The 14,745-nt window shown below is 42.0% G+C and overlaps 1 protein-coding gene across 1 annotated transcript; it reads right to left on the minus strand.

Moving 5' to 3' along the window:
• Positions 1-171: 171 nt before the first annotated feature.
• On the minus strand, positions 172-14,201 carry csf3r (colony stimulating factor 3 receptor). Its single transcript, XM_083761745.1, has 15 exons — positions 14,075-14,201; positions 8,735-8,815; positions 7,924-8,220; positions 7,130-7,262; positions 6,196-6,371; positions 5,000-5,163; positions 4,415-4,562; positions 3,673-3,761; positions 3,343-3,553; positions 2,661-2,849; positions 1,932-2,033; positions 1,442-1,591; positions 1,205-1,345; positions 1,017-1,113; positions 172-918 (listed from the first exon to the last, which is right to left on the minus strand). The coding sequence occupies exons 2-15, from the start codon at positions 8,802-8,804 to the stop codon at positions 351-353; spliced, it is 2,535 nt and encodes an 844-aa protein (XP_083617871.1). The 5' UTR covers positions 8,805-8,815; positions 14,075-14,201; the 3' UTR covers positions 172-350.
• Between the last annotated feature and the right edge of the window lie 544 nt (positions 14,202-14,745).

Raw genomic sequence — 14,745 nt, forward strand, 5'->3', positions numbered from 1 at the left:
CTATTGAATAATTTAGCTGGAACCCCTCAAGGATCCATGGGAGTCACTTTGAGAACCACTGGGCCATACAGTAGAGTAGACTAACCTGATGGGAACTGTGCTGTGGCCCCATGCTATTTTGCTGGCTGACTGAGTGAACATTGTGACAAAAAATATATTTTATTAGAGGTATTAATATGTATCTTCAAAGTGTAAAAGATGACAAATAGCCTATGCATAGCAGACATTTTGCGCATTATCAAAATCAATTCATTCAACAATGAGGGCTACATCTAATTCACATGCAATTTCAGCATTAGCAGTTAGCACCTTTGTCAAAACATTTAGGGTTTGAGGTTTATAAAGTGTCCTTATTGAAGTTCACTTTGAGCATCAGTCATGACTAATGCTCTGAGCAAAGGAAAGTCATCCCAAACAGTAGCTGATTCTCTCTTTGTTTGGTTAGCATCGTGACATTCTCCAAAGAAATACGGTTGCATGGGCATTTCATCAGTGGTCATGTTCTCGTAGCTCATTGGGCTTAAGGGTTCATCAGAATCCAAAAGGGGCTGTGTGGACTCAGAACGCAAATAGGCATGAGGGTGGTCGGCTGGCTGGCTTGGAACAGAACCTATCACAGTGGCATATGGGACTGAATCACTGTTTGACCTACAGTACCCAGAGCTGATTGGGGAACCACAAATAGACTCTCCCAGGTCACTGGTGTCCTCTGCACCACTGTCTACCCAGCACACATCACCTTTCTTATCTAGCTGCTTAGGCATTTCCAGGAGACTCAGATGGGAGAGGTACACTGGATCGGTCTCTTGATTGTCCTGCAGAGGGGGCGCATCCTGCAAAGTTATAGATTCTGGTACCCAGGGCCTGATGCTGCTGTTAGCTGGGTCAGGAATTAAAGGCCAAAAATGCACCTTTAGCCTGCAGAGGAGAAATTAAATTATTCCTAATGAGTACAAATGAAGCAGCACAGCACACCACACTGTGCACAGCATAGGAGTTTAGAATTAAGTTCTCACCGTTTGTTATTTAAGAAACAAATCATGATGGGGATAGTGATCAACATCATGAATCCAAACACGCACACGGCTACAATAATCGAAAGAGTGGCTGCATCTGAAAGGGAAAAAACAAATACACAATGAAAGGTGTGCAATATAAATGTGCTGTTGGCTATATTCCATAGAAAGCCAGTGATCATACTGACCCATTTGTGGTGCTTTGAAAGTAATTGTCGACCCATTCATACTTCCACCACCTGTGCTAACCATGATGAACGCTGTGTACAATGATGCAGTGTTAAGCTCTTTCAGCACTACCATTCTCTTTTCCAGGTCAGCTTCACAAACTGAAAAAATCAAAATAACATTGTCCCGTATTTTTAATCCATAAAACATACAACAGGATATTTGAAATGATCCATAATAAGGGTTGTTTCCCCCACCTTTTTTGTGTTCTTTTTCATCCCAAAAGAATACCCTATAACTACTAATGATTCCATTCCTTTGGCCCAACGGAATTTCATCCCAGGTAAGCTCAACAGAAGACCACCAGTCCACCTCTTTGGTTCTTATCTCTGGTACCATGGATGGGGCTGTAAAAAGGGTCGTCCATGAGTAAGTGTGGTTGTGGATTATGAGCATTAAATCAGCACACTGCTGAAGCATTGTTTTCAGTTTGAGAACATATTTTAGGGATACAGCTGAAATTTGTTTTGAGACCTCTCTGCTGGTTGATGTTGAAAGAGGTTATTCACTTTAAATCCACAAGAGGGCGTTAGTGTATAACAATAAATCGGGATTGGGACAAGGTACAAGGAAAACATTTTCATGCTGGAGGCAGGATTTTTTTCCTTCTTCAAAGAAGAAATAACCCACCCCCCACACCCTTTCCCGTGCTTTTATGTGATCACCTCTATGTCTTTAGTGACTTACCCTTTTGTCTCGAGTAGGCATTAACAGTCAGAGGAAGGCCTATCCCATCCTTATACCTCGGATATACAGAGATCCGATAGGGCTCGTAGGGATCAAAGCTGCCTAGCGAAGCGAGTGACAAGGTTGGAGTGGATCAGTGCCCAAGAAGAAATAGTTATTTAACAAAATTGGCTGTTTAAAACTATAACAGCACATTGGTTAACGCAGATATGTATAGGTCAAGATCAAGGACACCAAAGAAATATGCTGAATAAAAAAAAATACTAAGGTAAAAAAAATATTAATAGTTATCACCATGAAACTTCCCCAGTTGATTACTTACTACACGGACACGTATTACAAGTTTTCCGAAATTGTACATTTAAATATGCAAATTAGGCATTATATAGCAAAATATGCATAAAATATAAAATAGCTACTACTGTGGAAGGGTTATCATATATTAATTTAGTTATATTGGCTCTATAAACAATTTAATATAGGTATGGTTTTGCCCACTCAATTCATAATTAACGTTCTAATTTTGGAGCTCTGGCTCATGGACCGGGCCGGTTCAACTCTGGTGGAAAAGGGGCCTATGCGATACACACAAACACACAACACTGGGAAATCAATCAATCAAATCATCACAAATGTGGTACACACAAACACACAAAGCTGGGCATAGGAGGGTCTAGCGCCCCTCAAAAATAGACCCTGATACTTAGTACTATAACTTAAAATATTTACCGGTTATTAAGAGGCTTGATTGGTTTCTGTCAGCCAGGTCAAAGAAGGTGAGGGAGGGGTCCATTTTTAACAAAGGTCTCCATTCCACCACAAAATCAGTGATGTCAAAGGAGGCCTGGGTTTTCCACTGAACCAGCAGGCTTCTGTCATCATGAGGAAGGACTGCAACGTCCAATAATGCAGCACGAGCTGGGAGCACGAAAAGCATTACTCACAGTGCACAGTGTATTTTCTAAACAAACCCAACCTTACTTAAACCCATTCTGACCTGAGATCAGATTCATACAAGGTTTCCACTGGACACACACTGGTCCGATGAACCCATTCTGACCTGAGATCAGATTCTAAAAATGTCAGTCGTTCTTCGATTTTTCAAAAATGGCAGACCTACGTACAAGCTCGTATCGCGCCACTCGGTGGCGCGATATGAGCTTGTAGATCTGCTATTTTTCAATAGATAAAGCATAACATGATGCTAACACCAAAATGGGTGCCCGGTCATGTTAGTGTTATTGGTTTAATGTTCAACCTGTCCAACCTTGATCAATTCATGTTTTTGTATACAATATCAGGCTACTCAGTGGAACTTTAACATCCTGTATGTATTCTTTTCATTGGATTTCACCAGATGTTTAAAGCAATTGTGAAGTTTAATGCCTCTAGCATTTGAATGCAGAATCACCTTTCTGTTGAAGAAGAGGAACTTTAGTGAGGTTGGATTTTCCTGCTGCGTTTCTAGCACATAAGAAGATTTTCCCGGTTGGTCTTGGAAGCCGGAAATCACAACGATATCCCGACGTGGAGCACACCTGAATGTTCTTTTGATCTGGTGGCCATTGAAGCAAGACACTGTAGGACACGTTTTTTCCATTGGCGTAGAATTGTTTTGAAGGCTATAACAGAAGGATAAAAAAGTGAGATGACATACAACCACCACCACCACCACCCCAACCATGACTAATGATCTGTCAGTCTGTGACAGGTGTTGAACGTCGGTGTGGTGAGTGTGTACCTTCCAAAACAAGTGTGCATTAAGATGCGTTTGCCTGAGCTCCCCTGGCCCTGATAACCTCATCCAAGTGTCAAGTTGTCCAGTAGGCGCTGGAAAGAAAGAAAGAAAGAAAGAAAGAAAGAAAGAAAGAAAGAAAGAAAGAAAGAAAGAAGGAAAGAGAAAGAAAGAGAAAGAAAGAGGCTTAGCTGTCAATTTCACAGCTCAACAAAATTCTGCACTCGCTATAGAAAGAAGTGAGGTAGTGGTGTTGTAACTTTTTAAGTGGTGCAACCACTTCTACATCCAGCAATGTCCGTGTACCTGTGTACCTGTTTGTGATGTGTGTACCCGTGTGAGCACGAGTGGCGTGCGCATGCGTGAAATTGGAACGAGAGAAGTATGTGACATGGCTGCCACCTGCTGGACGCAAACGATACAGAGAAGAAATTGGAACGATACAGAGAAGAAATTGGAACGGTACAAATTGGAACGATACAGAGAACCAATAGACGGGAGTTGCACCACTTGGTTCACACTGGTGTGATTTTTTCATACAGGGCAGCCCTATAGATTCCCTGCCAGGGAACATATAGCAGAAGTCAATACGTCAATTGAACCAGGGCTTAAAAAAAAGAGTAATGGGACATGTAGAACATGGCTTTAGTAGATATTGAAAAGAGATGAGATGGAAGAAAGGGCAATATATTGGAGAATGTTATGTATGCTGAACTGTGCCCCACTGAATAGATATATTTCACCATACCCTTTTCTAAGGTGACTCCAGTAAGGCTTCCGCTCCATTCACTCCAGGGGCTCTGCTGGTATCTCATCCTCATCTGGGCCCGGTACTCTTTCCCATGGCGCAGACGGCACACCTCACATTGTCTTTGTCTAGGTTTGTTGCACGTAATCTAAACACATGCACAAAAACATGCACATGCACACACATATCAAAGACATTTTGTAACAATTGTGTTGCTCCGAGATTTTATGTGCCTGACCAATTGCTGCGGCCGGAAATTACGTTTATGCCCTGTCTGTCTGTCTGTCTGTCTGTCTGTCTGTCTGTCTGTCTGTCTGTCTGTCTGTCATTCAATTTCTTTGCCTCAGCCTCATGGTGGCAGTATATAACCCTGCTATACATTTTGAACTGTAGGTTATACAATGAAAATGATGAATTTAAAATAACAAATCTACAGACAGACAGACAGACAGACAGACAATCACGCACGCACGCACGCACGCACGCACGCACTATCTTTGGAATTCACTCAGCCGAACAGAAACCCTTGTGAAACTAGTCTAGTGCATGGAATGTGTACGAGTCAAGGAAGCCTGCGCAACTCACTGGCTCACTCCACTGGTTGCTTTCAGCAGTTATATGCCGCACCTCCAGATTCAGGTTTCTGAGAAGCACCCATTTGTGTGAGGACAATATCCAGCTCAGCCACAGGCAGCCATACTTGGCTGGCTTAGGCTCAGCTTTCAGAATCTTTGGAGGGTCAAACTTGGCTGAAAAGTAATAGTTGCATTTAATTTGAGAAGCTCATACAATGGTTTACTTCTGCATCACACATTCTGTATCACACAATGGTGAAACACTGATTTTGTTGTTTTGGTTTCCTCATTACTGTAGTAATGTGTCAGGGTTCGATTTGCTGGAGGGAATGAATGAAAAATCCATGCTTTGCTTTAGATATCCCCCCCCCCCCCCCCCATATCATACATTTTTACTATTGTCCACGGCGAAGTTATGTGCATCCTGTCCATCTGTGTGTCCAGATTCCAAAGTTTGTAGGAGTGCTCCGTTTGGAACAAAATGCCTCAAATCATGAATGCAGCATTTGATTGTAGTGAAACTTTGCACCCACATGAGGAACAAATGCCACCCTTTTAACATTAATTAACCTATTAGAGTGCCACCAAGAGGCCGGTTTTTGAATACTGTATATTACGCCTACAAATGTATTCCAAACATCACGCAAATCAGGACACAATCTACACATTATCTATATAATCAAGTGATCAAGAGGATCCGTCAGAGTTTTCATATTCCATCCTGATTGGCGAATTCTGAACATTGCTGGCCCACAATAGCCTACCTGACCTGGTGGAGACCTTTTTCAAAATCTTATATATTTTATCTCTGATTCTGCCATTAGACTGAATTAAATATGCATTTCCTTTAGGGAAATGTAGACTGTCTAAAATGTTTGATATTTATGTTTGATAATATCACATTCAACAATTTAATAACCAATGGTTTTTAACTCAATTTAATCATGCTGGCAACCCTATATTTTGGACAGATTTTCCAAAATATTTCCAAAGGAAATAATAGTAAAAAATAGCAGATGTACAAGCTCTTAATGCATCAAATTGTGACACGTTGCGAGCTTGTACATTGGCTAATTTAGCTTTTTGTCATACAAACAAGTATGTAACTAACCTAAGTGGTTAAGAAAACATCCCTCGGTTCTTGTTTTACAAACTGATCCCAGCATGATTGTGATTGACTGACCGTTTACGAGCTTTGAACCTCACCTGCGCAGAGGGGCTCCAAAATGATGGGTTCTGACGAGGCTTCACCTAAAGCATTCGCTACCTTCACGTATACTTCAATCCTATTAGAGATGTCAAAGCCAGAGCGAGGGATGGTGTAGCGGTGGACTCCTACTGGTGGCTCATACATACGGTTCTTCCGACCATCTGAAAATGTACTGGAAAAAGATGAAGGGGTGTTTATTGCTTTGATCTTTCTCTGCACTCCGATACATACGTACATACCAAATAAGTGTATAGGTATAGCCTTATCTATACTTCATTGCACGTCAGCTGAAGATGCCACACGTTGGAGTCAAGCACGTATCCTGTCATGTGTCATAGCTTGTTCCTTCCCGGGACCCTGGTACTGACACTGAATTAAATCTATTATTTCTTTCTTTCATTCTTTTTATGAGTGGATAGTGTTTATTTTTATGACATCCAGACAGTGTTGAGTGGGCACAGGACCAAGGCGCTGACCGAATTAAACAGGGGTGTGCTAACAGTATTCCTTAAAGGGATTGTGACATAAAAAAAAAGGTTTTGGAATTGTTCTTGTTTTTTTTAGGTTTTCTAATCTCAATTGCACCCAAAAAACATGAACTTTTAACATTCAGTAGATTTTCTGTGATCTGGGGTTTTCTGGCTCAAACAGGTGCTCTGATTGGCCGGCAGTGAGTGACATCACTTACTGCAAATCCCATATATGTCAATGGGATTTGCCAGCAGATGTCACTGTTTCACTGTGTTGCCTGTTTTCATTGTAGCTCAAAAGGCCCAAAAAACCCCAAAGAAAACTTCAGACCACAGAAAATCCACTGAATGTTCAAAGTTCAGGTTTTTTGGGTGTAATTGAGGTCATAAAACCTAAAAGAAAAAAGAAAAAGAAAAATAAATGAAAATGAATGTCATAAAACCTTTAAACAACTCATACCTTATATAAGTGTGGAGGGTGTACTTTGTTGGTAGGTGCATTTCCTCATCTCCAGGGCACCAGTTACAGGACATGGTGATAGGATGGGCCATGTTAGTCCTACAGGTGAGGTTCTGTGGAATTGGTGGCGGACCTAAAGGACATATGAGAAGTTTAACCCATTCTGACCTGAGATCAGATTCATACGAGGTTTTCCACTGGACACACACTGGTCTGATGAACCCATTCTGACCTGAGATCAGATTCTAAAAAATGTCAGTCGTTCTTCAATTTTTCAAAAATAGCAGACCTACAAGCTCGTATCGCGCCACTCGGTGGCGCGATATGAGCTTGTAGATCTGCTATTTTTAAATAGCTAAAGCATAACATGATGCTGACACCAAAATGGGTGCCCGGTCAGAATGGGTTCATTTGAGCAGTGTATTGGCATTCTGTTGGCAAGAAAGGCTGTAAAGCCGATATCATGAACATAGCCAATAAATTATACACATACTTTAAATTCACAGATAATTACACCTGTCAGATTGGTACAGATTAAAGTAGGCTACGTCCAATACTTGAACAAGCGTTGAGCTGAATAAAGAAGTAGGACATTTTGATTTGAGAGAGCAGCACTGAAAGAAGATATGTGAGTATTTATTTATTACTTAATATTGCGAACTTGCTGCTAAAGTAAAACCATGAGCTCGTGTACATGTGTGTGCACATGCACACGTGCCCGTGTCTCTGAAAGATTAGATGCATCTTCTAATTCAACCAACTGAAAGTGATCTTGCAAGTTAAATCGTTCTCACGTCCAGCTCTGATCTCCACGCCTGCCACTATCGGACAGCCTGAGGCCTGCCGGACGCAGCACGACAGGTATGTCCTAGTTTCATTGAAGCTGGGAATGACAACCCCGGAGATCCTGCCACTGTCATTGGCTGCGCCGCTGGGGAGGCGATGTTGGCCGAGTTGCCATTCTATGCGAACAGCCTGTCCGCTGCCTAGAGGGCAGCTGTCGCTGATGATGCAGGTGGCTGTCACCGGTGACCCCAAGGCCACCACTGTGCTGGTCGTCTGGATCTCTGCACATGGCAATCTGTCACTCTCTAACGGAGAGGAAAAATGCTTTTGTCAACTATAGGATTGATTGATTGATTGAAATATTTATTAACAGTTTGCAGAATTACAGTACATTTCAAGCACAAACTCAATACGAAGACTGTTAACTGTGAGTGGACGACCCAATTAAGCATTACACTCGTTTACAACAGGGTCCACATTGTTCAAGGAGACTTTCAGTGTTGTCACGAAAAACATATAGGAGCAGTTTGAGTTTTTCCACAGACAGACAGACAGACAGACAGACAGACAGACAGACAGACAGACAGACAGACAGACAGACAGACAGACAGACAGACAGACAGACAGACAGACACTGTCTGAGATAGTCAGACTATACCATTATTTCGGAGAGTGTACAAATAACTTTAACCATTTGTAACTTATTACAAAAGTCATTTTACAGGTTTAATTGGTTACATTTGTACACTGAGTTAAAGTAACACTATCTAAATGAGATATCATTTAGATAGGCTGTTTCATTCCAAAGGCATCGCTCACCATTTCCTGCAGCATTCACAGACAGCAGCAGCAGCAGCAAGGCCAGTGCTGATACCCATGCCGATGCCATGATGAAAACTCCTGTTAGGCAGCCAAAATGAAATACATCATTCTCAATAAATTATATACTTTTACATCGCACCAAAACAATATTTTAATTGCCATTTATTCCCCTTGATATACGCATGGCATGTGGTGGATTGACTGATGACGCTGCACTTTCAAGATGCATCATCAACATGTTTTTTTCTTTGTTCTTTTCAATCACTTTTAAAACAGACGGAGTGAGGATTTGATCTACATAATAAACTCATAAATAACGTATATTTCTCAAAGTAGGGACCAGGGACCCCCAGAGTCTTTGTGGCGGTTCCACTATTTGAAAATGTATACCGCATAAGCCCTGTTAAAAAGAAGATTAAGATTAAGATTAAGATTAAGATTAAGAAGAAGAAAAATGAAGATTGTTGAAATGTTAAAACTTAAAAGACCCCCCGCCAAAAATAGGCACGTCAGCTTGAAAGTGATTTATACTCTCGCCACTGTTATCTTCAAACATACAGTATTGACAGATGAAGAGAGACAATCTAACAAAAAAGTCTCCTCTATTAGGGGTCCTTGCCATAAAATTGATTCAAATGGGGGTCTGTGGTCAAATATGTACCCATTTGTGGGTCATTGACATGAATATGTTTGAGAACCAGTAATAGATAAATGGAAGATGAAGGTTTATGCTGTTGTCCAAAAACCAAGCTGTGCCAGTTTTCTGCCAGTGCTGCCAAGGTGTGTGCATGGCAACATTCATAAAGCAACACATGACATGGTTCCGGATGGACTTTGGGACTGCAATATTCACGCCAGCTTTGGTGAACATTTGTGTAATATAAAAAATGTCAAAGTAAACATTCCCTGAAGTGACCTCAATTCTCTGTAAAGGGAATTAATACTTTGCCAGAGCGGAGGTTGCACTATTATGCTGGGCTTGAGCCATTCAATTACAGGAGTAAAATGTATACTATACTGCTGGGGGAAAAGTCGCCACATTGAGGCTATACTCTCCCTATTTTCATCAAACATCTTCAAAGTGCAATTTCTCAGAAATAGCAGATATACACAAAACACACTTTGTGAGTTTATAGATCTATCAAATAGAAGCCCCTGGCATTTCTATTATAGCACTTTGGTCATATGTCAAGCAGAGGAATGGTCGTTTCCTCTGAAAGGATTTATAAGAAACCTGCTCCCAGAAGCACTCGTTTAAGACGAAAACAGATGAGAACTTCTGGGCCAGATAGACTATAAGAAACCCAGTAGGATTATACGTCAATTATGACACATTTACGCCATTGTAGATTACAAGCATGGTTTCCAATGTAACATTTTGAAGGTATGTCATTGCGAACGCAGTGAGCCACTTACTATGACAGCAAGGGCTAAATGTCTGTGTGTGTGTGTGTGTGTCACGCTGTTACACCACCCGCCCGCCACCAGAGGGCGCAGCTGTAGCACACACACACACACACACACACACACACACACACACACACACGAGCTGCGTTCGCTTCACGCGTTTGCGCGTCTTACTTGTATATACACCAGAAACATAAGAAAACAAAACATACTCTCCCCACATGCCTTCGGCCTGGTGGAGACAATAATAGTTTATGGAATAGTAAATGGTATATGCCGTATAAAATAAATCTCATATATAACATTGTTCGACCAGTAACACATTTGGAGGTCAAGTAGCTGCATACATTCCGCAAATCCGCAACTAGCAAGTTCTACTACTTACAGTAAGTATAGCACTCAAAAACCTGTTTATGTATTTATCTATTCAATTGTATATCCCATTTGCAGTGTAACCCTAAATATTTATAGGGCTTTATACCACCGCAGATAATGTGGATTCAAATGGACCTGTAACTCCTCAGGGTTAAATTACCACTGAGGATTTTACTCTGTAGCATCTGTGCAGGAGACTGGTTACCATAAATAGTGGAAATGGCTAGTTCCTGATTTGTGGAATGTATGCAATGTCCTTACTGTCATCCCAAGATGAAATGCGTACAGACATACACACTTTACACAGCCGAATCGCATGCAACTGAGGCCACAGGGTTGGGAAACTTCCTGCAGTCGTGTAACATTCACGGCTCACAGTTGTCTGAACTGTAATCTCGATTTCATCATCAGGTGGTGTTTGTTTTTTCCAACCATGCCTCAAGACAGGCTGAGTGTGAATAAATATGTATAAATGAATGAAGGATGAAGGTTTTTGCTGCTTTACAAAACCCAAGCAGTTTCAAACTGGCAGTGTTGCCAAGGTGTGTGCATGGCAACATTCAACCGACGACATATGATTCATGATGCATTTGAGGATTTGAGGACAATAACAGCTTTGTTGTATATTGATGAAATACAGTGGTTTTCAAAACCTTTTGTCAACAAGGCTCACCAATGGCCAGGGTAAGTCAAAATCTCGAGACACACCAAGCAAAGAATGACTGATCTACAAGCTCACAACACAGCTTTTAGCCAAAGTTCACACATTTATAATATGAAACCCATGCATCTGTCATTTAAACATTGTACACACTTTGGAATTACGTTAAACACATCCTCAACCTCCGCGACATTAGTTCGTGTGCAATCTCTTGCTGGCTAAAGTAACGTTGTGGTAGAGTAGAGACGTGCACCCGCCGTGCGCACCAAGCAAAGTCTCCAGGTGCTCCTCTGAGAACTAGCCCCAAAGCAGTTATGCGCACCCCTAGTTATGTCATCTGACCTGAGACAAAAAAAAACATTTTAGAACCACTGGTCTATATTACAACATGTACCACCGTCGTCAACACACAAAAATGGTTCTTTGGAATCCTTTATGGAAAAGCTGGAGGGTGACAGAAGGAGTCATGTAACCAGTGATGTATGCAAAGGCAGCAGCACCACAAGAAGTGCAAGATCTAACACATCTCTACTGCTAAAGGACAAGCACTGTAGTCAACAGAATAAATGTCCTTGTTTTATGGCTGGCTTCACATTAACCCATTCTGCCCGGGCACCCATTTTGGTGTCAGCATCATGTTATGCTTTAGCTATTTAAAAATAGCAGATCTACAAGCTCATATCGCGCCACCGAGTGGCGCGATATGAGCTTGTAGGTCTGCTATTTTTTGAAAAATCGAAGAGCGACTGACATTTTTAGAATCTGATCTCAGGTCAGAATGGGTTCATCAGACCAGTGTGTGTCCACAGTGGGAAACCTCGTATGAATCTGATCTCAGGTCAGAATGGGTTCATTTAATTCTTGGACTTTCTAGCTCATGGATGCCATCCCGGTGAACTTCTCTCATCTCCTCTATGACGTGCTGGTGGGCATGAGGAATATGCTCAGCTTCAGAATCACCCCCCCCTCCACATCACAAAGTGATGTCATTGTGCCCAAAGTGTCCTTTGTGTTACACATCAGGCTCTACAACCTGAGTCTGACCCCAATATGAAAATGTACGACCTGCACTGTCTGTTCTGCTCTCTGGGATTATTGACTCCTGCTCTGGTGCACTTAACCAATTCTGACCTGAGATCAGATTCATACGAGGTTTCCAACTGGACACACACTGGGTCTGATTAACCCATTCTGACCTGAGATCAGATTCTAAAAATGTCAGTCGTTCTTCGATTTTTCCAAAAATAGCAGACCTACAAGCTCGTATCGCGCCACTCGGTGGCGCGATATGAGCTTGTAGATCTGCTATTTTTCAATAGCTAAAGCATAACATGATGCCGACACCAAAATGGGTGCCCGTTCAGAATGGGTTAAACACGGCCTATATGCTCACTCATACAGTGTATATATATATATATATAAAGCACTATGCGTTGCATTTATGTATGAAAGGTGCTATATAAATAAAGTTGTATTATTATTATTACTATCATTATTGCTAGCGTCCCTATTCTGAGGTGAACATTCAGAGAGGAGAAGCCACTCTACAAGGTCACAAGCGCCACGTGTTGCAATGCGGCAGGTTGTTAGCTTGTTAGATCGGCCCCTGAGGGAGGGAAGGATGTGAATGTCTTTCAAGAACTGCATTTAGATTCAAGTCAAGTTTTAATCATTTATATGATTTGATCTCATCTTCATCTTTGGATATCATAATGCTAGTTTAATATTTAGATTTTAGAGCGGCGGTGGCTCAGGGCCTGGATGGTAACCGTAAGGTTGCCAGTTCGAACCCGGGCTCCCCCAGAGTTACTGTCAAAGTGTCCTTGAGCAAGACACTGAACCCCAAATTGCTCCCGATGTGCAGGTTGGTGCCTTGCATGGTTTCCGCAGCCATCTGTGTATGAATGTGTGTGTGAATGGGTGAATGTAATGCACGATCTCTGTAAAGCGCCTTGGATAAAGGCGCTATATAAATGCACCATTTACCATTTACCATTTAGAGCTAGGGGTTGAGCAATGAACATTTTGCAACCGCCATAGTTTCACTTCCTGTTGTGGTGGTCAACAACCATTTTCAGGATTTGGCAATATCTTCGTGGGACAGTGCAGCAGCAAACCTTCAATGTTTGTTTTGCCAGTTTTTGGCCCATCTCAACTAAATTTAGAAAAGGAATACAGAAATTATGGTGTACTTGGATGGTGTATGACCGTATGTGATTGAACAGTTATTAAAAAGCTTCAATAAGGTAACTTTTGCACCAATAAAAACATAGGACTAAAAAAGTATAGGGTGCTGCAATGTTTCACAACCTCTTTTTTTTGTGGATGAACAGAAAATAAATGTTTTCCATACTTTCAACTTATTTCCTTGAATATATAACATATCATTGAATATATCAACAATGAGAGAATATTTAAGTTTACACTAGAATACTTATTTTAACCCATTCTGACCGGGCACCCATTTTGGGGGTTAGCATCATGTTATGCTTTATCTATTGAAAAATAGCAGATCTACAAGCTCATATCGCGCCACCGAGTGGCGCGATACGAGCTTGTAGGTCTGCTATTTTTTGAAAAATCGAAGAACGACAGACATTTTTAGAATCTGATCTCAGGTCAGAATGGGTTAATCAGACCAGTGTGTGTCCAGTGGAAAACCTCGTATGAATCTGATCTCAGGTCAGAATGGGTTAAATAGAATAACTCACTACCTAATAATAACCTATCCATACTGTATAAGTAAATCATGGCCAAGCATGCAGCCTCCCTCCCAAAAACCAGTAGGCTTAGACTATCTTCAAACCGTTTTCTGTTAGGGGCTTATCACGAATGAAAGAAACGTTGAATGGCTTGATCTCACGATTAAAGGAGACTAAAGATGTGCCACTCACCACACAGCAGCCGCAGCAGCAGACGGCGCAGAGCTAGGAGAAACTTTCATCAGCTGCGATAGAATCAGATGAAACAACCTGGCTGAATGCGGGGACTGAAGTTCGAAGACACTTACTGGATATATTGTACACCGACCGCAGCAGAGACAGAAGAAGCAACATCCTTGTGAAACCTTCACCACCAAGGGGGGGGGGGGGGGACGACGACACACATCATGCAACATGACTCACATGGGGCCCATTCTAGGAAGCAAGGTTGGCTTTCCGAGTCAGGGTGTTGCGCTGTCAAACATACACTTGTATGGTAAATGCAAATTGTTTGCCCAGCCTGGATCTAGAAACTGCACCGCCGCAGAACGGAAAGCACTGCAGAAGAGGGGTGGTGCGAACAGCACAGCGCATCGTGGGGAGGGGAGCTTCCCCCTCTCTAGTAGGAAATCACGAGAGACGTTGTGTGGCTATAAGGCTGAAAACATTATCAGGGACATCCATCACCCCGGGCGGCCATAGCCTGTTCAAGCCACTGCCGCGGCGCCCACGGCTGGGCAAACGTTACATACATGAGCATCAAGAGCAGCAGCACCACCACCAGACACTTGAACAGTTTCTACTTGTCAGCAATCAGACTGCTGAACAAGAACTATAGGTCTGGTGACACTGCACAGACTGAA

This window comes from Protomyctophum parallelum (assembly GCF_964188405.1).
Source record: "Protomyctophum parallelum genome assembly, chromosome: 3".
NCBI classification, from domain to species: Eukaryota; Metazoa; Chordata; class Actinopteri; order Myctophiformes; family Myctophidae; genus Protomyctophum; species Protomyctophum parallelum.